Source organism: Equus quagga, chromosome 2 (genome assembly GCF_021613505.1).
Source record: "Equus quagga isolate Etosha38 chromosome 2, UCLA_HA_Equagga_1.0, whole genome shotgun sequence".
Classification (NCBI taxonomy): Eukaryota; Metazoa; Chordata; class Mammalia; order Perissodactyla; family Equidae; genus Equus; species Equus quagga.
In genome coordinates, this window is record NC_060268.1 from 58,042,692 (window position 1) to 58,067,547 (window position 24,856).

Consider the following 24,856-nt stretch of genomic DNA (forward strand, 5'->3'; position numbering starts at 1 on the left):
GACCAGAGAACAGAACTGATGTGAACCCAGACCAGCACGTGTGAGTAACAGCCCCTCCCCCAAAGCAAAGCCAGTGGGCGCAGCCATCTTGCCCCAAGGCGGAGAGCTCATAACACGCCGCTCTCAACCCCCATCTAGTGGCAACAAGCTGTAACTGCAACTAAATTCTACCACCATGAGAAAAAACCGCTCCTCTACCATCCAGCAATTTATAAAAGCTCCAGACCAGAAGGAAAACAATAAAAACACAGAATTAAGTCCTGAGGACTTGGAATTAGGTAAACTAAGTGATAATGAATTCAGAGCAGCTATAATCAAAAAACTGACTGAGGTAGAGAGAAAGATAGAGAAACCAGCCAAGTTCTGGAGTTACTTCACAAAAGAGATTGAAATCATACAGAAGAATCAAACAGAATTACTTGAGATGAAAAACACAATGGACCAGATAAAACAGAATACGGATTCCCTGAATGCCCGTGTAGACAACATAGAGGAGAAAATTAGCATAATCGAGGACAGACAGGCTGAATGGCGCCAGACAGAGGAAGAGAACTAAGAATTAAAAAAAATGAGGAAAATCTCCGAGAGATAATGGATTCAATGAGGAGTAAGAACATAAGGATCATAGGAATTTCCGAGAATATGGAAAAAGAAAATGGAGTAGAAAGTGTGCTTAACGAAATTATTGAAGAGAACTTCCCAAATCTAGGGATCAACGGAGAAATGTGTGTAGAGGAGGGTTTAAGATCTCCTACATTTGTCAATGTAAAAAGAGCTACCCCAAGGCACATAGTAGTAAAGTTGGCAAATAGGAATGATAAGGAGAGAATACTCAGGGAAGTAAGGAAAAAAAGAGAATAACCTATAAAGGAGCCCCTATCAGACTGTCAGCGGATTTCTCTACAGAAACCCTACAAGCTAGGAGAGAATGGAGTGATATATTCAAAGCTTTAAAGGATAAAAGCCTTCAGCCAAGAATACTCTATCCGGCAACAATTTCCTTCAGATATGAGGGAGAAATTAAATCTTTTCCAGACAAACAAAAGTTAAGGGAATTTGTAACTAAAAGCCCTCCATTACAAGAAATCCTCAAGAAGGCTCTCACACTTGAAAAAGGAAAAAAGGGAGAAAGGGGACACAATCCACAGACTAGGGAGACTGATGGATAGATCCAGAACAGGATAGCAAATATTCAATTATAGCATTAGGGTAAAAATAAGGAAACTACCAAAACAAGGGCAATCTTAGCACTCTAACTACAAATGAATAAGACAAGTTGGAATAAAAAATGAAAATAATTATTTAGGAGGGGAAGAGCAAAGGGTCTAAATCAGTATTGGTCAAGTAGGTAAGAGACCACCAGAGAATAGACTATATTATACACGAGATTCTAAATACAAACTTCAAGGTAGACACTAAAATAAAGTACAGAACAGAGCGACAAATCATAAATAAGGAAAAATCTAAGAAACCCAGCACAAGAAATTGCAGTATTAAATGGGTAGTCTAAAGCACACAGGAAAAGAAACGCAGGAAAACAAGATAACGAGCGAAAGACGGACAGCATTAAGTCCACATGCATCAATAATCACTCTCAAGGTAAATGGATTGAACTCTCCAATAAAAAGACACAGAGTGGCAAAATGGATTAAAGAACACGATCCAACAATTTGTTGCCTCCAGGAAACACACCTCAGCCCCAAGGACAAACACAGACTCAGGATGAAGGGGTGGAGGACAATACTTCAAGCAAATAGCATGGAAAAAAAGGCGGCTGTTGCAATTCTCATATCAGACCAAGTGGACTTCAAAATAAGGCAGGTAAAGAGAGACACAGAGGGACAATATATAATGATCAAAGGGACACTTCATCAAGAAGAAATAACGCTTATAAATATCTATGAACCCAACACAGGAGCACCAAGATTCATAAAGCAACTATTAACAGATCTAAAGGAAGATGTCAAAAACAACACAATAATAGTAGGGGACCTCAACACCCCGCTCACATCAATGGACAGATCATCCAGACAGAAAATCAACAAGGAAATAGTGGAGCTAAATGAAAAACTAAAACAATTGGACTTAATAGACATATATAGATCACTCCACCATGAAAGAGCTGAATATACATTCTTCTCAAGTGCACATGGAACATTCTCAAGGATAGACCATATGTTGGGAAACAAGGCAAGCCTCTACAAATTTAAAAAAATTGAAATAATAACAAGCATCTTCTCCGATCATAGTGCTATAAGGCTAGAAATTAATTACAAGAAAAAAGCTGAGAAAGGCACAAAGATGTGGAGACTAAACAACACACTACTGAACAAGCAATGGATCACTGAAGAAATTAAAGAAAAAATCAAAAAATACCTGGAAACAAATGAAAATGATAGCATGCCATACAAACTCATATGGGATACAGCAAAAGCTGTATTAAGAGGAAAATTCATCGCAATACAGGCACATCTTAACAAACAAGAAAAATCCCAAATAAGCAACCTTAAAGCACACCTAACTGAACTAGAGAAAAAAGAACAAATGAAGCCCAAAGTCAGCAGAAGGAGAGAAATAATAAAAATCAGAGCAGAAATAAATACTATTGAAACGAAAAAGGCAGTAGAAAGGATCAATGAGACAAAGAGCTGGTTTTTTGAGAAGATAAATAAAATTGACAAACCACTAGACAGACTTACAAAGAAAAAAAGGGAGAAAGCTCAAATAAACAAAATCAGAAATGAGCGAGGAGAAATAACAACAGACTCTGCAGAAATACAACAGATTTTAAGAGAATACTACAAAAAACTATATGCCAACAGAATGGATAACCTAGAGGACATGGATAAATTCTTGCACTCCTACAATCTCCCAAAGCTCACTCAAGAAGAGGCAGACAATTTGAACAGACCAATCACAAGGAAAGAGATTGAAACAGCAGTCAAAAACATCCCAAAGAATAAAACCCCAGGACTAGATGGCTTTCCTGGGGAATTCTACCAACTTTCAAAGAGGATTTAATACCTATACTTTTCAAGCTATTCCAAAAAATTAGGGAAGATGGAACACTTCCTAACACATTCTATGAGGCCAACATCACGCTGATACCAAAACCTGACAAGGATACCATGAAAAAAGAGAACTACAGGCCAATATCACTGATGAACATAGATGCAAAAATTCTAAACAAAATTCTGGCAACCAGAATTCAGCAATTCATCAAAAGAATCATACATCAGGATCAGGTGGGATTCATACCAGGGACACAGGGATGGTTGAACATCCGCAAATCAATCAACGTGAAACACCACATCAACAAACTGAGGAATAAAAACCACATGATCATCTCAATAGCTGCAGAGAAGGCATTTGACAAGATCCAACAGCCATTTATGATAAAAACTCTGAACAAAATGGGCATAGAAGGAAACTACCTCAACATAATAAAGGCCATATATGACAAACCCATAGCCAACATCATACTCAATGGGCAAAAACTGAACGCCATCCCCCTGAAAACAGGAACGAGACAAGGATGCCCTCTATCACCACTCTTATTTAACATAGTACTGGAGGTCCTGGCCAGAGCAATCAGGCAAGAAAAAGGAATAAAAGGAATCCAAATAGGGAGGGAAGAAGTGAAACTCTTGCTGTTTGCAGACGACATGATCTTATATATAGAAAACCCCAAAGAATCCATTGGAAAACTCTCAGAAGTAATCAACAACTACAGCAAAGTTGCAGGGTATAAAATCAATTTGCGTAAATCAGTAGCATTTCTATACTCCAGTAATGAACCAACAGAAAAAGAACTCAAGAATACAATACCATTCACAATCTCAACAAAAAGAATAAAATACCTTGGGGTAAATTTAACTAAGGAAGTGAAGGACCTATATAATGAAAATTACAAGGCCTTTCTGAGAGAAGTGGATGACGACATAAGGAGATGGAAAGACATTCCATGTACATGGATTGGAAGAATAAACATAGTTAAAATGTTCGTTCTACCTAAAGCAATCTACAGATTCAACGCCATCCCCATCAGAATCCCAATGACATTCTTTACAGAACTAGAACAAAGAATCCTAAAATTCATATGGGGCAACAAAAGACCCCGAATTTCTAAAGCAATCCTGAGAAAAAAGAACAAAACGGGAGGCATCACAATCCCTGACTTCAAAACATACTACAAAGCTACAGTAATCAAAACAGCATGGTACTGGTACAAAAACAGGTGCATAGATCAATGGAACAGAATTGAAAGCCCAGAAATAAAACCATACATCTATGGACAGCTTATCTTTGACAAAGGAGCTGAGGGCATACAATGGAGAAAAGAAAGTCTTTTCAACAAATGGTGCTGGGAAAACTGGAAAGCCACATGTAAAAGAATGAAAATTGACCATTCTTTTTCACCATTCACCAAAATAAACTCAAAATGGATTAAAGACCTAAAGGTGAGACCTGAAACCATAAGGCTTCTGGAAGAAAACGTAGGCAGTACACTCTTTGACATCAGTATTAAAAGGATCTTTTCGGACACCATGCCTTCTCAGAGAAGGGAAACAATAGAATGAATAAACAAATGGGACTTCATCAGATTAAAGAGCTTCTTCAAGGCAAATGAAAACAAGATTGAAACAAAAAAACAATCCACTAACTGGGAAAAAATATTTGCAAGTCATATATCTGACAAAGGCTTAATATCCTTAATATATAAAGAACTCTCGCAACTCAACAACAAAACATCAAACAACCCAATCAAAAAATGGGCTGGAGACATGAACAGACATTTCTCCAAAGAAGATATACTGATGGCCAATAGGCACATGAAAAGATGCTCATCATCGCTGATCATCAGGGAAATGCAAATCAAAACTACACTAAGATATCACCTTACACCCGTTAGAATGACAAAAATATCTAAAACTAATAGCAACAAATGTTGGAGAGGTTGTGGAGAAAAAGGAACCCTCATACACTGCTGGTGGGAATGCAAACTCGTGCAGCCACTATGGAAAACAGTATCGAGATTCCTCAAAAAATTAAAAATACAACTACCATATGATCCAGTCATCCCACTACTGGGTATTTATCCAAAGAGCTTGAAGTCAGCAATCCCAAAAGTCCTATGCACCCCTATGTTTATTGCAGCACTGTTTACAATAGCCAAGACGTGGAAGCAACCTAAGTGTCCAGCAACAGACGAATGGATAAAGAAGATGTGGTACATATATACAATGGAATACTACTCAGCTGCAAAACAGAACAAAATCATTCCATTTGCAATAACATGGATGGACCTTGAGAGAATTATGCTAAGTGAAATAAGCCAGCGAGAGAAAGATAATCTGGTATGACTCCACTCATATGAGGAATTTAAAATTATGGACTAACAACAGTTTAGTGGATACCAGGGGAAAGGTGGGGTGGGGGGTGGGCACAAAGGGTGAAGTGGTGCACCTACAACATGACTGACAAACGTTAATGTACAATTGAAAGTTCACAAGATTGTACCCTATCAATAACTCAATAAAAAAAAAAAAAGCCTTGAGCAAGGAGATAAATATATAGACAAAATCAGAAAATTGCAGCTGTCTATCAGAACAGGTTAGCAGACAATTATAACATTAAAGATAAATGAAGGAAAACACAAAAAATAAATATAATCTTGTCACTTTAACCACAAACTCACAATACAAGGTGGAATAAGTTGTGACAATAATAACTTAAAAGGGGAAGAGGAAAGGGATTGAAACAGCATAGTCCACGGAAATAAGAAGCAATCAGAAAATGGACTATCTCATCTACGAGACTTTTTTTTTTTTTCTAAGATTTTATTTTTTCCTTTTTCTCCCCAAAGCCCCCCGGTACATAGCTGTGCATTCTTCGTTGTGGGTCCTTCTAGTTGTGGCATGTGGGACGCTGGCTCAGTGTGGTCTGATGAGCAGTGCCATGTCCGCGTCCAGGATTCGAACCAACGAAACACTGGGCCGCCTGCAGCGGAGCGCGCGAACTTAACCACTTGGCCATGGGGCCAGCCCCTCATCTACGAGACTTTTTATACAAACCTCATGGTAACCCCTAAGCAAAGAATCAGAACAGAGACACAAATGATAAACACAGAGAAAACTAAGAAAACCATCACAAGAGAACTACCAAACTGAACTGGTAGCCTGAAATACACAGGGCGAGAAACAAGGGCAAGTAGAAGAACTGGAAAACAAGCAATAAAATGGCAGAAATAATCCCTCATATGTAAATAATCACTCTAAATGTAAATGGATTGAATTCTCCAATCAAAAGACACAGAGTGGCAGGATGGATTAACAAACAAGACCTAACAATATGCTCCCACCAGGAAACACATCTCAGTTCTAAAGACAAACACAGGCTCAGTGTGAAGGGATCGAAGACATACTCCAAGCTAATGACAAACAAAAGAAAGCAGGTGTTGCCATACTTATATCAGAAAAAGTAGAGTTCAAGACAAAACAGGTAATGAGAGACAAAAAGGGGCAGTATAACAATAAAAGGGACACTCCACTAAGAAGACATAACACTTGTGAATATATACGCACCTAACACAGGAGCACCAAAGTACATACAGCAACTACTAACAAACCTAAAAGGAGATATTAACAACACCACAATAATAGTAGGGGAACTTATCCCACTTACATCAATGGATAGATCATCCAGACAGAGAATCAACAAGGAAATAGTGGATTTAAATGAAAAGCTAGACCAAATGCACTAAATAGATATATAGAGAATGCTCCATCCAAAATGCACAGACACACATTCTTCTCAAGTGCACAACGAACATTCTCAAAGATAGATCATATGTTGGGAAACAAGGCACACCTCAATAAATGTAAGAAGACTGAAATCATATCAAGTAACTTTTCTGGCCATTATGATATGAAACTAGAAATCAACTACAAGAAAAAAGCTGGGAAAGCGACAAACGTGGAATCTAAACAACATGCTACTGAACAACTAATGGATCACTGAAGAAATTAAAGGAGAAATAAAAAAAAATTGGAGACAAATGAGAATGAAAATACACAATATCAACTCATATGGGATGCAGCAAAAGTGGTCATAAGAAGGAAATTCATAGCCCTACAGGCCCATCTTAACAAACAAGAAAAATATCAAATAAGCAATCTTTATTTCTATTTTATTTTTATTTTTTTGAGGAAGATTAGCCCTGAGCTAACACCTGCTGCCAATCCTCCTCTTTTTGCTAAGGAAGACTGGCCCTCAGCTAACATCCATGCCCTCTTCCTCTACTTTTTATATGTGGGACACCTATCACAGCATGGCTTGCCAAGCGGTGCCATGTCTGCACCTTGGATCAAAACTGGTGAACCTCGGGCCACTGAAGCGGAAAGTGCAAACCTAACTGCTGCATTACAGGGCTGGCCCTCAAATAAGCAATCTTAAACTGCATCTAATACAATTAGAAAAAGAAGAACAAAAAAAGCCCAAAGCCAGAAGAAGAAGGGAAATCATAAAAATTAGGGCAGAAATAAATGAAATCGAAACAAACAAAAACAGTAGAAAGTATCAATGAAACAAACAGAGGGTTCTTTGAGAAGACAAAGAAAACTGACAAACCCTTAGTCAGACCCACTAAGAAAAAAAGACAGAAGGCTCAAATAAATAAAATTAGAAATGAAACAGGAGAAATTACAACGGATGCCACAGAGATACAAAAGATATAAGAGAATACTATGAAAAAGTATATGCCAACAAATTGGACAATTGAAAAGAAATGGATACATTTCTTTTTAGACTCATACAACCTCCCAAAACTGAAGAAGAAACAGAGAATCTGAATAGACCAATCACAAGTAAAGAGATTGAAACAGTAATCCAAAACCTCCCAAAAAACAGAAGTCCAGGGCCAGATGACTTCTCAGGAGAATTCTACCAAATATTCAAAGAAGATTTAATATCTATCCTCAAACTATTCCAAAAAGTTGAGGAAGATGGAACACACTTCCTAAAACATTCTACAAGGCCAACATCACCCTGATCCCAAAGATAGACAAGGGCAACCCAAAGAAGGAAAATTACAGGCTGATATCACTGATAGGCATGGATGCAAAAATCCCCAACAAAATATTGGCAACCCGAATACAGCAATACATTAAAGAGATCATACACCGTGATCACGTGGGATTTATATGAGGGACACAGAGATGGTTCAATATCCAGAAATCAATCAACGTGATACACCTTAACAAATGAGGAATAAAAACCACATGGTCATCTCAATAGACTCAGAGAAAGCATTTGACAACATCCAACATCCATTTATGATAAAAACTCTCAGTACAATGGATATAGAAGGAAAGTACCTCAACATAATAAAGGCCATATATGACAAACCCACAGCCAGCTTCACAGTCAACAGTGAAACACTGAAAGCCATCCCTCAGAGAACAGGAACAAGACAAGTGTGTCCATTCTTGCCACTCTTATTCTACACAGTACTGGAGGTTTTGGCCAGAGCAATTAGGCAAGAAAAAGAAATAAAAGGAGTCCAAATAGGCAAAGAACAAGTGAAACTCTTGCTGTTTGCAGATGACATGATTTTATATATAGAAAATCCTAAAGAATCCCTTGGAAAACTATTAGAAATAATCAACAAATATGGCAAAGTTGCAGGGTACAAAATCAACTTAAAAAAATCAGTTGCATTTCTATATTCTAATAACAAAATAACAGAAAGAGAACTCTAGAATCCCATTTACAATCGCAACAAAAATAATACAATATCTAGGAATAAATTTAACCAAGGAGGTGAAAGACCTAAACAAACAAAACTATAAGACATTACTGAAAGAAATCAATGATGACATAAAGAAAGGGAAAGATATTCCATGCTCACGGATTGGAAGAATAAACATAGTTAAAATATCCCTACTACTTAAAGTAATCTACAGATTCAATGCAATTCCGATCAGAATCCCAATGACATTCCTCATGAAAGTAGAACAAAGAATCCTAAAATTCATATGGGGCAACAAAAGACCCCAAATAGCTGAAGCAACCCTGAAAAAAAGAACAAAGCTGGAGGCATCACAATCCCTAGATGCGAAATATAGTACAAAGGTATATTACTCAAAACAGCATGGTATGAGCACAAAAAAACATACACAGATCAATGGAACAGAATGGAAAATCCAGAAATAAACAAACACATCGATGGACAGCTAATCTTCGACAAAGGAGCTAAGAACATACAATGGAGAAAGGAAAGTCTCTTCAATAAACGGTGTTGGAAAAACAGGACAGCCACATGCAAAAGAATGAAAGTAGACCATTATCTCACACCATCCACAAAAATAAAGTCTAAATGGATCAAAGAGTTGAAGGTGAGACCTGAAACCATAAGACTCCCAGAAGAAAATACAGGCAATACTCTTTGACATCGATCTTAGAAGGATCTTTTTGAATCCCATGTCTACTTGGACAAGGGAAACGAAAGAAAACATAAAGAAGTGGAATCAGACTAAAGAGTTTCTGCAAGGCAAACGAAACCAGGAACAAAATGAAAAGACAACCCACCAGCTGGGCGAAAATATTTGCAAATCATACATCTGACAAAGGGTTAATCTCCAAAATATATAAAGCACTCACACAACTCAATGACAACAAAAAAACCCAATCAAAAAATGGGCAGAGGATGTGAACAGACATTTTTCTAAAGAAGATATACAGATGGCCAACAGGCATAGGAAAAGATGTTTAACATCATTATCAACAGGGAAATGCAAATCTAAACTACACTAAGGTATGACCTTATACCCATTAGAATGGCTATAATCACCAAGACAAAAAATAACAAATATTGGAGAGGATGTGGAGAAAAGGGAACCTTACACTGCTGGTGGGAATGCAAACTGGTGCAGCCACTATGGAAAACAGTATGGAGACTTCTCAAAAAACTAAAAACACAAATACATATGATGCAGCTATCCCACTACTGGGTATTTATCAAAAGAACATGAAATCAACAATTCAAAGAGACTTAGGCATCCCTATGTTTACTGCAGCATTATTCACAATAGCCAAGATGTGGAAGCAACCCAAGTGCCCACTGACTGATGATTGGATACAGAAGATATGGCATATATATATATATATATAGAATCGACCAACGCAGCCATAAAAAAAGACAAAATCATGCCATTCACAACAACATGGATGGACCTCGAGAGTATTATGTTAAGTGAGAAAAGCTAGAGAAAGAAAGACAAACACCGTGTGATTTCACTCGTGGAAGATAAAGTAACACATGGATGAAGAGAACAGTTCAGTGGTTATCAGAGAGGAAGGGGGTTGGGGCTGGGCACAAGGGGTGAAGGGGCACATTTATATGGTGAGTGACAAATAATAATGTACAACTGAAATTTCAAAATGTTATAAACTATTATTACCTCACTTCAAAAAAGGCAAAGCTCTTGTTCAAAACCACTGTTCCTAAGAAACAGTTAACTCAGAACAGTAATAGAAGGCAACTTTACAGCTCCTTCTGGCTAAGTCAGAGGCCTCCACCATATTTTACCTGTTTGCATTCTCATTTCTCTATCTAGGGTCCTTTTTCCTTGCCATGTGCCTATTCCTCCCTGCCCCACCAGCCTCTTTCATTTGTTCCTGCCCTTGCTGATTCATTCCCTCTCCCTCCCTCTCTCTTGCCACTTCAGCTGCGTGCTTGGTTTTGGTTTACTCATCTTTTATTTAATTACCAGACATATACCAAACCCTTATCATGTGGCCAGCCCCAAATCTAGCTACAAACCTTCATGCTCATACTATCCCTCTCCTATGTTTAGGCCTCCTATATGTTTAGGCAACTCGTTTTGCTTATCTCCGCCCCAAACCTGTCATCCACCAAGTCCTGTTCCTGTATATTACAATACAAGCAAAAGTGAGAGGTGTACTAGAAAAAAGATTTGTGGGCTGGAAAAATTTTCAATTGACAATGTATATACTCTCCTAAGTAAAAGGACCCTGAGAGCATAGGAAAATCTGAAAACATTCCCATATAAGGAAAATAAGATTGGAACTTAACCCATGGTGACTATAAGACAATTAACACAACAGAGATGACTCATGAAAATGATAAGAAAGATGGTTACAACTCACAGGGTGCTTTCATCTGCTGATTGCAAGGCTTACAGCCTTACTTACCATAATTAAATACCGCTGTTCTATCTTATGAAGCTGGCCCACTGTACCAAACAATACTAAAGCTACCAGGAGGGCAAGCAAGTTCCAAGGAATCCAGAGTCAATCTTTAAGTCCCTGACTCCTAATCTTGTGTACTCAGAACAATCTATAGAAACTACATCTGAAAAGAAAAGCATAATTGTGTTCAATGGCAAAGCCCTTTGTGCTGTGAGAAATCAAAACACAGTGATATAAGAAGGAATGAAGCAAAAATAAGACAAAACTGGAATGTATTTGGTTTAGTCACAGGAGAAAATCTAAAACTTTGACTTTCCAACAGTGAGGAAAGAATAACAATAATTTTTTAGAGTCATTACATAAGTTGCAAAGTTTCACATCTAAAAAATATTGCTTTTCTTTGGAATAAGTTGGGAAATTCTCCAGCAATTTCAGGCTCAATAATTTGAACCATAATTTGCAAATAAAAATCTCCCCTATGCCCGCCATTCAATTATGTGAGAACACTAGATAATGTTTCCATTTTGCTTCACTGACCATTGGATGTCCATCCTAACCAGGGTTATATTTATAACCCAACTTCTAAAAAATAAGTTTACGTCTTCTGAAACTGTAGAAGATACCAAGTATAAATATCTGCACCAGGATGTTTCTTGTACAGTAACATGTGGTCTTGAAGAGTTTTTTATATAATCTTAGATTCAAGTAGGTCTTAAAAGGTCACATATTCTAACTTTCTACCCAGCGCACACATCTCCCTCACAACATCCAGAATGCAAAACTGTACAACTTCTGCCTGAAAACTGCCCTCCCCCTAAGAGACAGGAAATCCTATTGCATAAGACAGCTTATTCTAGTCAACGATTTGCTTTGTTTCTTCCTACAAGAAGGTGTTGGGATAGAAATGAAATAAGGTTTATCATCATTTGTTGAACTTATGCCTGAAACTGTTAAAGCATGGCTGAGGATATATGGGGACAGAAACAGGTTGCCTTGGTAATGGAAGAGGTAGGAGAGAGACCATACGTCCACTGCTGCAGTCTTTTAAAAAATTAGTTATAGTAATAATAATACATGGTCAGGGCAAAAAATGCAAACAGTATTAAAGAAATAAAGTGAAAACTTTTAGAGTGTCACTGCTTCCCATTTCTAATCTTATGCTTTAAAGATAAGCATTATTAAATATTTTGTATACCCACGCAGATTTTTTTTATGCTTACAAGGACATATCTTTATTTAAGTACTTTTTGTACTACACAAATACAATCATGCTATACTGTTTTACAAACTTTTTCACTTAAAAATACATTGGGGCATCTTTCCATATTAGTACATAGGGCTCTACTTTCTTTTTTGGGTATGAGAAAGATTGGCCCTGACCTAACATTCTGTGACAATCTTCCTCCATTTCTTTCTTTCGTTTTTTTTGTTGAGGAATATTAGCCTTGAGCTGCCATACACCACCAATCCTCCTCTCCTTGCTGAGGAAGACTGGCCCTGAGCTAACATCCTACCCATCTTCCTCTACTTTATATGTGGGACATCTGCCACAGCATGGCTTGATAAGTGGTGCATAGGTCCACATCCAGGATCTGAACAGGTGAACCCTGGGCTGCTGAAGTGGAACACGTGAACTTAACCGCTACACCACCAGGCTGGCTCCTCCTCCATTTTTTTCTCTGTGGGACGCCACCACAGCATGGCTTAATGAGCATTGTGTAGGTCTGAGCCTGGGATCTGATCTCCCGAACTCTGGGCCACCAAAGAAGAGCACACAAACTTAACCACTATATGCCACTGGGTTGCCCCATCCACCTTCTTTTTGATAGTTAATGCCATAGTATAAATCTATCATCATTTATTTAGCTAGATCCATCCTGATGACATTTAGATTACTTTCATACTGTTCTAATTATTATACAAAGCCAAAATTTATCTTCCTGTAATTTCTTTCAATAATTTTTGTTCTAGAATCATTTGGAATGAACCTAATCTACCACTTACTAGCTCTTTAAACATATGAAAATCACAATCATTCATATGGGGAGTAAATGGGAGAACATATGAAAGAAAAGTTTTGGGTTATAATACCTAGGTACCAGAATATCAATAGGGGAAATGATTTCTTCAAATAAAAAAAATCTATATGTCTAACAACACAAAACGTGTGCCTAAATTATAGTCTGTGAAGCTGATAGGATACTATACAATGATTAGAAACATGAAGACTCTGCAGCCTCATGACAAATGTTAAATGTTAAGTGAAAGAAGACATGCAGATGCATGTGAACTGAGATTAACTATTAAATATGTCTGCATATAAAAAGGAGAAAAATATTCAAATGAAATGTAGGTGAGTTAGGGTGGTAAGAGCATGGATCATCATTTCCTTTCAAAATATCCTGTAATGGGGCTGGCCTCATGGTGTCGTGGTTAAGTTTGGCATGCTCCACTTCAGTGGCCTGTGTTTGGATCACGAGTGGAGACCCACACCACTCATCAGCCATGCTGTGACGGCAAACCACATACAAAATAGAGGAAGACTGGCACAGATGTTAGCTAAGGGCTATCTTCCTCAAGCAAACAATGAGGAAGACTGAGGTGACGTCAGCAACGTGGCAAAATGAGCTATTCCCTTTGTCTCTCCTCCTTTTGAACTACAACTGAATGGACATTCACTGACCAATGGGAATTCAGTGGGATCTCTGTCAAATCAAGTTTTTCCGAGTCAAGCTGCCACTAGCCCATGACATCATTGTGCAAATTGGGAGAAGTACCCCTCCAGGCCCATGCAGCCCCACCCCAGCACACACGTGTGATGGCAAAGCACAGACCAGATTTTGGCCTCTACCTGCTTCCTGGGCTGGGTGTCTCTGTGTAATGAACAACCTGTACCCCTGTGAAGAGTGGTCCCGGGCTCAGCTAATTTAGGACCCCACTTCTTTATCCAATGTTTTAGGTGACTCCCAGGAAGGTTTCATAGTGGCACTCACAACACAACAGGATGCTTGAGAGACACACGCAGCTATACACTTGAGGGTGGATGGACTGGTCCCCTGGGAAGTGGCAGAGATAGGTGAGCATGCCCTGGTCTCCCCCAGTAGCACTGTGAATGCACATGAATGCTTTCCAGCCTGGTGCAAGCACCTCGAAAGTGGGAACACACACCAAGGTGACCATCGGAGGAGGCAGTGGTAACCCTTAGCTTGTGCTCGTGATCACTCTACTGGCGAGGAGGGAGAGCCCACAATACCCCTGTGCCTCCAAGGAGTGGCCCTAGCCTGGGTCCCAGAGAGGAAGCCCCACTGCCAAGCATAGTTCACACAAGTGCCTGAAGGCACCCCAGGCTGGGACAAGCCCCTATAGTACTCCCACAGCCTCCAGCAGATGGGGTGGGGCCAGAAACTACACCCCTGCTTCCACCTAGCAGTAACATGTGGAATCTGCATCCTAAGACTACCACAAATGCCCCGACAAAAGATTAGTTCGTCAAATACCATAAGAAACTACAGCAACAATTCAGACCAGAAGGAAAGTGACAATTCTCCAGAAACCAACCCTGAAGACAAAGAAATTTACAACCTAAGTGATAGAGAATTCAAAATAGCTGTCATAAGGAAGCTCAACGACTTACAAGAAAACACAGAAAGATAATTCAAGGAGCTCAGCAATAAAATTAATCTCTTCACCAAAGAGCCTGAAACTATAAAAAGAAAATCAAGCAGAAATTCTGGATATGAAAAATACAATTAATGAAATAAAAAATAATCTACAATCATTAGGAAATAGAATGGATCTTATGGAGGAAAGAATGAGTCTTCTAGAGGATAAAAATGTAGAAATTAAAAAATACCCAGAGACAAGTGAAAATGAAAACATACCAATTCTTATGTGATGCAGCAAAAGTGGTCATAAGAGGGAAATTCATAGCAATAAAGGCCCACCTCCATAAGCAAGAAAAATATCAAATAAGTAATCTTAAAATGCACCTAACAGAGCTAGAAAAAGAAGAACAGAACCCAAAGTGAGCAGAAGGAAGGAAACAATAAAAATCTGAGCAGAAATAAATGAAATAGAGACTAAAAAAACAGAAGAAAGGATTAATGAAACTAAGAGATGGTTCTTTGGGAAGACAACCAAAACTGACAAGCCCTGAGCCAGACTCACCAAGAAAAAAAGAGAGAAAACTCAAAGAAATAAAGTCAGAAATGAAAGAGGAGAAATTACAACAGATACTGCAGAAACACAAAGGACTGTAAGAGAATACTACAAAAAACTATATGCCCACAAATTCAATAACCTAGAAGAAATGGATGAATTCCTAGACTCACACAACCTCCCAAAACTGAATCAAGAATAAACAGACAATCTGAACAGACCAATCACAAGTACAGAGATTGAAACAGCAATTGAAAACCTCCCAAAAGACAAAAGTCCAGGACTAGATGGCTTGTCTGGAGAATTCTACCAAACATTCAAAGAAGATTTAGTACCTATCCTTCTCAAACTATTTCAAAAAATTGAAGATGATGGAATGCTTCCTAACACATTCCATGATGTCAACATTACCCTGATACCAAAACCAGACAAGAATAACACAACGAAGGAAAACTACAGCCCAGTATCACTGATGAAGTTAGATGCAAAAATCCTCCACAAAATGTAGGCAAACCAAATACAGCAGTACATTAAAAGGATCGCACACCACGATCAAGAGGGACTTATTCCAGGGATGCAGGGATGATTCAACATGTGCAAATCAATCAATTTGATACATCACATTAACAAAATGAGGAGTAAGAATCCCATGACCATCTCAATAGATACAGAGAAAGTATTTGACAAGATCCAACACTCATTTATGATAAAGACTCTCAATAAAATGGGTATAGAAGGAAAGTACCTCAACATAATAAAGGCCATATATGACAAACACACAGCCAACATCATAGTTAATGGTGAAAAACTGAAAGCCATCCCTCTGAGAACAGGAACAAGACAAGGGTGCCCACTCTCGCCACTCCTATTGAACATAATACCGAAGGTGTTGGCCAGAGCAATCAGGCAAGAAAAAGAAATAAAAGGAATCCAAATTGGAAAGGAAGAAGTGAAACTTTCGCTATTTGCATATGACATGATACTATATATAGAAAACCCTGAAGAATCCACCAGAAAACTATTAGAAATAATCAACAACTACAGCAAAGTTTCAGGGTACAAAACCAATTTTAAAAAATCAGTTGCATTCCTGTACACTAACAATGAACTAGCAGAAAGAGAAATCAAGAATATAATCTCATTTATAACCACAACAAAAATAAAATACCTAGGAATAAACTTAACCAAACAGGTGAAAGATCTATACACTGAATACTATAAGACATTACTGAAAAAAATTGAAGAAGACATAAAGAAATGGAAAGATATTCCACATTTATGGGTTGGAAGAATAAACATAGTTAAAATGTCCACACTACCTAAAGCAATCTACAGATTCAATGCAATCCCAAGCAGAATCCCAATGACATTCACAGAAATAGAACAAAGAATCCTAAAATTTATATGGAACAACAAAAGACTCCAGATAGCCAAAGCAATCCTGAAAAAAAAGAACAAAGCTGGAGGCATCAAAATCCCTGACTCAAAACATACTACAAAGCTACAGTAATCAAAACAGCATGGTCCTGGCAGAAAAACAGACAAACAGATCAATGGATGAGAACTGAAAGGCCAGAAATAAAAACACACATCTATGGACAGCTAATCTTTGACAAAGGAGCCAAGAACATACAATGAGGAAAGGAAAGTCTTCAATAAACGGCATTGGGAAAACTGGACAGCCACATGCAAAAGAATGAACGTAGACCATTATCTTGCACCATACACAAAAATTAACTCTAAATGGATTAAAGACTTGAAGGTAAGACCTGAAAGCATAAAACTCCTAGAAGAAAACATAGGCAGTACACGCTTTGACATTGGTCTTAGCAACATCTTTCCAAATACCATGTCTACTTGGGCAAGGGAAACAGATGAAGAAGTTAACAAATGGGACTACATCAGACTAAAAACCTTCTGTAAGCAAAGGAAACCAGGAACAAAATGGAAAGACAACCCACCAGTTGGGAAAAAATATTTGCAGATCATTTATCAGACAAGGGGTTGATCTCCAAAATATATAAAGAACTCATGCAACTCAACAACAACAACAAAACCTGATCAAATAATGGGCAGAGGATATGAACAGACATTTTTCCAAGGAAGATATACAGATGGCCAACAGACACATGAAATGATGTTCAACATCACTATTAGGGAAATGCAATTCAAAACTACAATGTGATATCACCTTACACCAGTCAGAATGGCTATAATTACCAAGACAAAAAAGAACAAATGGAGAGGATGTAGAGAAAAGGGAAATGCTCATACACTTCTGGTGGGAATGCAAACTGGTGCAACTACTATGGAAAACAGTATGGAGATTTCTCAAAAAATTAAAAATAGAAATACCATATTATCCAGCTATTCCACTACTGGGTATTTATCCAAAGAACTTGAAATCAATGATCCAGAGATTTATGCACCCCTATGTTCACTGCAGCATTATTCACAATAGCCAAGAAGTTGAAGCAACCCAAGTGCCCATCAACTGATGAATGGAGAAAGAAGATGTGGTATATATATATACACAATGGAATACTACTCAGCCATAAAAAAAGACAAAATTGTCCGATTTGCAACAACATGGATGGATCTTGAGGGTATGACGTTAAGTGAAATAAGCCAAAGAGAGAAATATAAATACTACATGATTTTACTCATATGTGGAAGATAAAAAATACATGGATAAAGAGAACATATTAGTGGTTACCAGAGGGGAAAGGGGTTGAGGGGTGGGCAAAAGGGACAAAAGGGCACATATGTACAGTGATGGATAAAAATTAGATTACTGGGATAAACATGATAAAGTGTATTCAGGAATTGATAAACAATAATGTACACTCGAAATTACACAATGTTATAAATCATTATTATAAGCCCAATAAAATTACTTGAAGGACAAAAAAAAAAGCAAGAAGATTGGCAGCAGACGTTAGCTCAGGGTGAATCTTCCTCAGGAAAAAGAAAATCCTTTAATATTTTATAATTTGGTTTCTACAATAAACGAAAAAAAAATCATAGTTATTAGGAAGATCAAGATCCTCATTCTCAAGTTTTAAGGCCTTCAAGTCCCCCTTGATTATCTGGAGATTTCAACTCTCATAGTAAGTAATCAGGTTTTGAAATTCTTGATGGCAAAGCTATAATCAGCAAACAAAGCTTGAAGTGTGACTGCCCACCAGAGAACAGAGTGGGATGGAAGGGAAGGAGTTAGAGATTAAACAAGGAAAAAAAGGCACAATCAGGAAGAGCTACAACTTAAACCATGTTCACAATGATCCAGCGCTACCATTTTTGTTCTATCTCCACATGAGTAGAGAAATGGAATGAATTTCCAGATCATATGGTCAGGGCAATATGGGCATCAAAAACCCAAGGTAATGATTAAGACCTGGGTACTTATGGAAGAAATGGTCATAGTTCCGAGCTACCACAAAAGTCCCTTTTTTAGGAATTTAAAGTCTCAAGCTTTGGTCACAATAGCAATAGCACTATTCTTTAAATTCACAATCACTCATTTCTCCATCAAAATTTCATCCATTTATACTTTATAAGCACTAATTCCTTGAACAAACCTAAGTAACAATGGGCTTTTATTTTTTTAAGTATTCCTTGTCATGATAACCAAATATTTTGCAAATAACTGGCCTGTGCTGAATAATGACAGATACAGCACTAGTGAGCAAAAACAATGATTGCATTATTTTGGTCATTGTGTGCCTTGGCATGAAAGGTTATTTATTTACAATGGCACATCACCTTGGTTCTGCAGAGAGTGGCATATGTGCTCTGGCTGCTCAAACATTAACTAGCGATAAGTCACTTTTGCAGCTGGGAACTCACTCTAGAAAAATAGGGAGAGAATGCTCATGTTGTAGTTAGAAACAAGCTCTAGTGTTCACGCTCACCTTTATAATGAGACGTAGTGAAATCTTGTCTACTTTTTTGTCAACTGACCTACTTTCAAAATAAATTTGCTTTTTTGGCCATCCCTAGGGAATATTTCTATTAATAGCTTGGCAAAAATCTAAAAAAAATCACGTTATAAATTCTTCCTAACTTCTTTCTATCACCAAATTTCTTCCCAAGTGCCTACTATGTGAAAAAACTATGTTGGGCATTGAGAACACAACTGAGACACAAAGGTGAAGGTGGCAGAAGCCTTGCTCTCAAGGTGCAAGAGCTTATAGTCTTATCACAATAAGACTGTGGGGAGTGGGAGGAGATATGCAATTACAGCTAAAAAACAGTCAATATTTGGGGCTGGCCTGGTGGCGTAGTGGTTAAGTTTGTGCACTCTGCTTCGGCGGTTTGGGGTTCACAGGTTCTGATCCAGGGCACAGATCTCATAAACACTGTACACTTAGGCTATACTCAATTTATTAAAAAAATATTTTTCTTCCTTCAGTAACAAATTAACCCTAGCTTACCATGACTTTTTCGCTTTATAAACTTTAAAATTTTTTAAACTTTGACTCTTGTAATAACACAACTTAAAACACAAATGTATTGTACAACTGTATGAAAATATTTTCTTTCTTTATATCCTTATTCTATAAAGCTTTCTTCTATTTTTTAAACTTTATTTTTTACTTTTTAAACTTTTTTTGTTAAAAACTAAGACACAAACACACATTGGCCTAGGCCTACGCAGGGTCAGAATCATCAATATCACTGCCTTCTACCTGCACATCTTGTGCTATGCGAAGGTCTTATGGGACCACTGTCGTATATGTGTCCCGTTATTATACAGAAACCTCATTATGCAGCACATGACTGCATTTGGAAGGGCTTACAGAGGAAATCCTGCAAAATGGCCTGGTCACTTTCCTCAGGCCCATTCAAACATCTAAGTTTGGCTGGATCTAGCATGTTTTTATGTGTACCTTAGAGTTGTGAGACATGCACAAACCTGTTTATCATAAGTGATCTGTGATAATTATTACCCCGAAATTTGTGAAACCAGGAACAACATAACAGCCAACTTTAAAGTTTAGTTACCGGAAGACAAGCCTCAAGTTATAAATACATCCTGTGAACTCTGTTGCCAATCTTAAATCCTACACCAGGAACACTCCACATTTAAGGACACAATCAATGAACAGACATACACTAAGAGGCTACTCCAAGCAAGAAGTCATGCTAGATTCAGTGAAGGACAAATGCCCATCGTGACCTCCCTAGGTTATGACTATGGCTGATTATTGCCATAGTCAGGGTATAAAACAACTTGAGTAACACCCAGTGGCTCTTACATAATTCTATATATTCTAGGACACGAAAGTCAAATTCCTTCAATAGTGCCTTCAATAGTGGTACTTGAAATAGAAACCATGTTTCAGTCAGTCACATAAAACTGTCACAGTGAAGGCATAAAGCAGAACAATGTCTACTAATGTTAAATGATGAAACTAGCATTGAAGGATTCCATCTTCTGCAAGAGGTAATAGGTACAACCTCCTTAGGGCTGGTAACATTTGCTTAATTAAGATATTTTTCTGGAAGCCAGTAAGATATTTCAGAAATGAGAGCTTTTAGAAAAGTAAAAAATAGGCAAGTTTTTAAAAATTATAAACAACTTTTAAAAACTCTCAAAGGTCAAGGTTATTACAATTACACAGAGCTTCCAAATTAAAGAGAACAACAGATAAAATGACAGTGTTATATATTTCAGCATGTATATTTTAGTATGTCTTTAAAACAGATATATAGTCTCAATGTGGTTAAAATAAAGCTTGCAAATTACCAACCCCATCTCTTTTCTTTTAGTATACACAAAGAAATTGAAAGAGAATAAATAAACTACCAAAAAACAAAACTCCATACCATGTGTATTTCAGGGGGGTGAAAGCATTCAAAGGTTGGTCAGTGGGCACAGTCATGGCCTCACAGATCCCTAATCAACTCAACTGTCCCTCCAGGAGCCAGAGAGCAAGGAGCTTTTTGGTTGGCTATGTTTACTTACCTATCCAGCAAGCAGGGGAAATACATGGTGTGGTAAAAATGGTAAAGTAGACAAGACAATTTGCATATTTTTGGGCTTTCAGCTAAGCTATCTTCTAAGTAAATGGAGAGAAGAGATTGACTTACCTGTACTGCCAAGCTGTTTATAAAACCGGTACTCTAAATGAAGCTGTGGAGCACGTGATTTTATTAGTTCCTGAAACCCAAGAAGAGAAATTATGATCAGATGTAGATAAATAGGATTCTTCCATTCCTAGGTTTTCAGAGTAAACCAGGGCTAAGACCACTTAATATTTTAGAGATGATATCCATATATGATAACATTTTCTTACCACAATTTCTCTTTGAAAGCACAGCCTGGGGAGGATGAAGCTGAATTACATACAATCCCTTCCATGGATATTTAAATAAAAATACTCTGTATGAGCTATCATTCAAGAATAGTGTCCTCACCATGAAGTATTCTCCTGAAATGTATTCTCCTACTAGGAAATCAGATGCCAAACCTTTTAATTATATACCAGCATGTATTTCCTGCTTGTTTTATTCGGAATTTTGGGTGGTAAACAGTTTTATTATTTTTAGAAAAATAATACATGCTCAGAAAGAAAATTTAAAATGTATAAAAACTAGGAAGAAAGTAAAAATAATCTGAGATTCTATCATTTAAAAGAGAATCAATATTAATATTTTGGTGAATGTCCTTCCAAATATTTATTTATACATATATTTCTATATAATATAGACTCAAAAATATATTTTAAATAAATAGATCATACTTTGCTGTTTTGTAATTTGCCTTTAAATTCAACAGCGTGATGATAACACCTTTCCATGGCAATGAGTATAGCTGTATATTGTTTTTAATGGCTGTAGCATTCCCCTGTATGTCTGTACACATACACACCACAATTTTTGGACATTTGGACTGTTTTCAGTTTTCAATATTATGAGTAATGCTGTAGGAACATTCTTATGCATATTCATTTTTATACTTAAAAGAATTAAAGATTGTAAGTGCAATTAAAATATGTAACTTTAATCAATATGGTGTTCAATTTTTCAAAAATAGAGTTTTCTAAAGACCCCAGAGATACAGCAGCCAAACTACCACACTTTGCTCTACACCAAACATCAAACATCAAGTATTAGCTGGTTATTTATTCTGAACTAACAGCTATACTAAGCAACTAGTTAACAAGAAAATCAAACATTACCCTAAAAGGTACATCTGCATGCTCAGCAGGATGGCTATTATCAAAAGCACAGACAATAAGTGTTGATGAGGATGTGGAGAAATTGGAACCCTTGTGCATTACTTGTGGGAGTGTAAAATGGTGCAGCTACTGTGGAAAACAGTATGGCAATTTCTAAAAAAATTAAACATAGAATTACCATATGATCCAGCAATTCCACTTCTGTATATGTACCCAGAAGAACTGAAAGCAGTGACTCAAATTGATATTTGTATCCCATGTTCATAGTATCATTATTCACAATGGTCAAAAGCTGGAAGCAACCTAAGTATCTATCAACAAATGAATGGATAAACAAAATGTAGAGTTACAGGGGCCGGCCCCATGGCCAAGTGGTTAAGTTCGCACGCTCCACTTTAGCTGCCCCATGTTTGACCAATTTGGATCCTGGGCGTGGACATGGCACTGCTCATCGGGCCATGCTGAGGCGGCATCTCACATGGCATAACCAGAAGGACCCACAACTAAAATATACAACTATGTACTGGGGGGATTTGGGGAGAAAAAGCAGGAAACAATAAAAAAGAAGATTGGCAAGAGTTGTTAGCTCAGGTGCCAATCTTAAAAAAGAAAAAAATGTAGTTACATTTTGTTTCTCACATACATGGAGTATTATTCAGTTGTAAAAAGGAAAGACATTCTGACACATGCTGCAACATAGATGAATGTTGAGACCACTATGCTAAGCAAAATAAGCCAGACACAAAAGGACAAATACTGCATGACTCCACTTATATGAGGTACCTAGGGTAGTCAAATTCAGAGACAGAAAGTTGAACGGTGGCTGCCAAGGGCTAGGGGGAGGAGGAAATGGGTACAGAATTTCAGTTGAGGAATATGAAAAAGTTCTGGAGATGGCAGGTAGACATGGTTGCACAACAACGTCAATGTACTTAATGCCACTGAACTATACACTTAACTGTTAAAATGGTAAATTCTAAGTATCAATTCCTTATCAGATATATAATTTTCAAATATTTTCTCCCATTCCATGGGTTGCCTTTTCATTCTGTTCAGAGTCCTGTGGTGCACAAAAGTTTTTAATGTTGATAAAATTCAACTTACCTATCTTTGTTTTCTTTCCTGTGCTTTTCATGTCATATCCAAAAAATCACTGCCAAATTCAATGTCATGAAGCTTTTCCCCTAAATTTTCTTCTAAGAGATTTATAGTTTTAGCTCTTATGTTTAGGTCTTTGACCCATTTTGAGTTAATTTTTGTATATGATGTAAGGTAAGGTCCAACTTCATCGCAGGTGGATATCCAGTTTTCCCAACACCATTTGTTGAAAAGATAGTCCTTCCCCCACTGAATGGTTACTTGTTTTTTTTTTTTTTCTTTTGGAGGAAGATTAGCCCTGAGCTAACTACAGCCAGTTCTCCTCTTTTTGCTGAGGAAGCCTGGCCCTGAGCTAACATCCGTGCCCATCTTCCTCTACTCTATATGTGGGATGCCTACCACAACATGGCATGCCAAGCAGTGCCAGGTCCACACCCGGGATCCAAACCGGCGAACCCTGAGCTGCCGAGAAGCAGAACGTGCGCACTTAACTACTGCACCACCAGGCCAGTCCACTTGTTCTATTTTTAAGATAGGCTCAAAGGAAGGAGATTCTACAGCTTTTTGATAATTCATGCTGGTGTTTAACAAATTTCATGGTTTTGAAGGTCTTTATATGTAATTTAAATCTCCACTACTGAAACTTGAGCCTATTTCTCTTATATCCTCAATAACAAGATAAAATTGCTCCCCAATAACTTGTGAATACCATAAAAGCTATCTTCAAAAAACAAAACTATTCAATCATTTCTTAAACATTCTTTATTCAGAAGAAGTAATTTCAATTCCTTTACCCTTTCCTCATTGGTCCTATTTTTTAACTATTTGATCATCTTTGAAGGCTCTTCCTGAACCCAGTTGAAGTTTTCTGTGTTTTTCTTAAGATATAGAATACATAAGTCACAGAATTGAGACGTTTCCTTGAAGTTATCTAGTCTATCCCTCTGCTTCTAGGAAGGTTATATCTAAATCAACTCAGGCAGACTGGAATATTTCATATCTGTAAGGAGTTCTATGAAAGAACTCATGTCCTTCTTTGACTATAAAATCAGTAATCATCAGAGCTGAACTTCAAGTTTCTCAAGATTTTTGCAGTCCAAAATAAAAGTACATACTAATTATACTGTAGAGTCACTTCCTTATTCATTAATCTCTTCAGATAGAGAGGGCTCCTGAGACTCTTCATTTGGTTTTAGATGTAC

General features: G+C 37.5%; 1 protein-coding gene across 8 annotated transcripts in view; it reads right to left on the reverse strand.

Moving 5' to 3' along the window:
• Window positions 1–24,856, reverse strand: part of CSNK1G1 (casein kinase 1 gamma 1) — a 186,633-nt gene that overhangs the window by 62,213 nt on the left and 99,564 nt on the right. For all 8 annotated transcript variants that reach the window (XR_006887481.1, XM_046653440.1, XM_046653435.1 and 5 more), the window contains one exon: window positions 21,466–21,535. Coding sequence is in view for 7 of the 8 variants with exons in the window: in XM_046653440.1 (XP_046509396.1) it covers window positions 21,466–21,535 (70 nt within the window). In the remaining variant the exon portion in view is untranslated. The remainder of the gene's footprint in view (window positions 1–21,465; window positions 21,536–24,856) is intronic.